This window comes from Glycine max, chromosome 17 (genome assembly GCF_000004515.6).
Source record: "Glycine max cultivar Williams 82 chromosome 17, Glycine_max_v4.0, whole genome shotgun sequence".
Taxonomy (NCBI): Eukaryota; Viridiplantae; Streptophyta; class Magnoliopsida; order Fabales; family Fabaceae; genus Glycine; species Glycine max.
Window position 1 is genome coordinate 16,588,316 of NC_038253.2, and position 1,325 is coordinate 16,589,640.

The following is a 1,325-nucleotide window of genomic DNA, read 5'->3' on the forward strand; positions in this document are numbered from 1 at the left end:
CTTAGCGGATAGACAATTGCAAAAAATTTATGAGTCTTTTTCTGTCTATCTCTTCACACAAGCTTAAAACCCCTTGTTTATTACTAAACAAGCTAAAATTAATCACAATCACAAGTAAGATATCCTAACTACATGCAAGAGATAAGAATGAAAAATAGTAAAGGGAAAGAAAAGCTGGGTTGCCTCCCAGTAAGCGCTCTTTTAATGTCACTAGCTTGACGCATCGTCCAGTTATCCAGGATCCAACAGAGTTCCTACTTCAAGGACCTTCTTCTCAGGTCTCTTTTCCTTCATCACACGCACTTTCAGAAAGACATCTTGGCTAGGTGGATCTTTGTCTTCTTCGAACAAATCAAAGCTGATCTTTTGATCTTCTATGCCCATCTGCAGTATCTTCTTTCCCATGTCCACCATGCAGCTTACAGTAGACATGAATGGACAGCCAAGAATGAGAGGAATGTCAGCATCCTCTTCTATGTCTATGACAATGAAATCAGCTGAAAATATAAGGTGTTTAACCTTCACCAAAACATCTTCAATGACTCCATATGGCCTTGTAATGGAGCAGTCAACTAACTGGAGGGTCATGCATGTGGACATTATCTCTATCTCTCCAAGTCGCCGGGACATGGAAAGAGGCATTAAATTGATACTGGCTCCCAAGTCTATGAGAGTTTTGCCTACAACAACCTCACCAATAGAACACGGTATCATGACAACTCCAGGAGCTTTGTGCTTGGGTGGAAGAATGCGTTGAATAACAACACTACAGTTACCTTCCACAACAATTTTGTCACTATGGATGTACCGGTTCTTCTTGGTTAACATATCCTTAAAAAATTAGGCATAGAGGGGAATTTGCTGAAGTGCTTCTCCAAATGGCAAAGTAATTTTCAGTTTCTTGAAGATATCAAGAAATCTGGTCAAATGTCGCTCTTTATCTTTCCGGGAGGGTACCAACAGATAAGGTACCTCCTTGCATTCAATAGGAGTAGTCTCTTTCTTCTTTTCTAAGTTAGCCTCACTCTTGCCCTTCTTCTTTTCAGTCTCAACAACCTTCTCTTTTTGTTTTTCATTTTTCAACTTTTTTACTTTTTCTTCTTTTTCTTTTGTTTCTTCTGCTTCTTCTTTTTCTTTTTCTTCCTTCTTCTTTATTCTCTCTTGACAATCTCTAATTGGTGTCTCTCCTTCTTCATCACCTTCTGCTTCCATAACAATTTCTTCAAGTTCAACTAAATCATCAACCGGTTCCAACGCCAGCTCATCAGGCAACTATTGTTTAAATCCCTCCACCTTCTAATCAACTCTACTTTCCTCTGCTTGAA

The 1,325-nt window shown here is 39.1% G+C and overlaps 1 protein-coding gene across 1 annotated transcript; it reads right to left on the reverse strand.

The window, feature by feature from the left end:
* Nucleotides 1–231: 231 nt before the first annotated feature.
* Nucleotides 232–828, reverse strand: LOC102660393 (uncharacterized). Its single transcript, XM_006601433.1, has one exon. The coding sequence runs from the start codon at nucleotides 826–828 to the stop codon at nucleotides 232–234; it is 597 nt and encodes a 198-aa protein (XP_006601496.1).
* Nucleotides 829–1,325: the final 497 nt, after the last annotated feature.

Coding starts and splice junctions, on each gene's coding strand:
- LOC102660393 (XM_006601433.1), bottom strand. CDS start 828: ATGTTAACCAAGAAGAACCGGTACATCCATAGTGACAAAATTGTTGTG.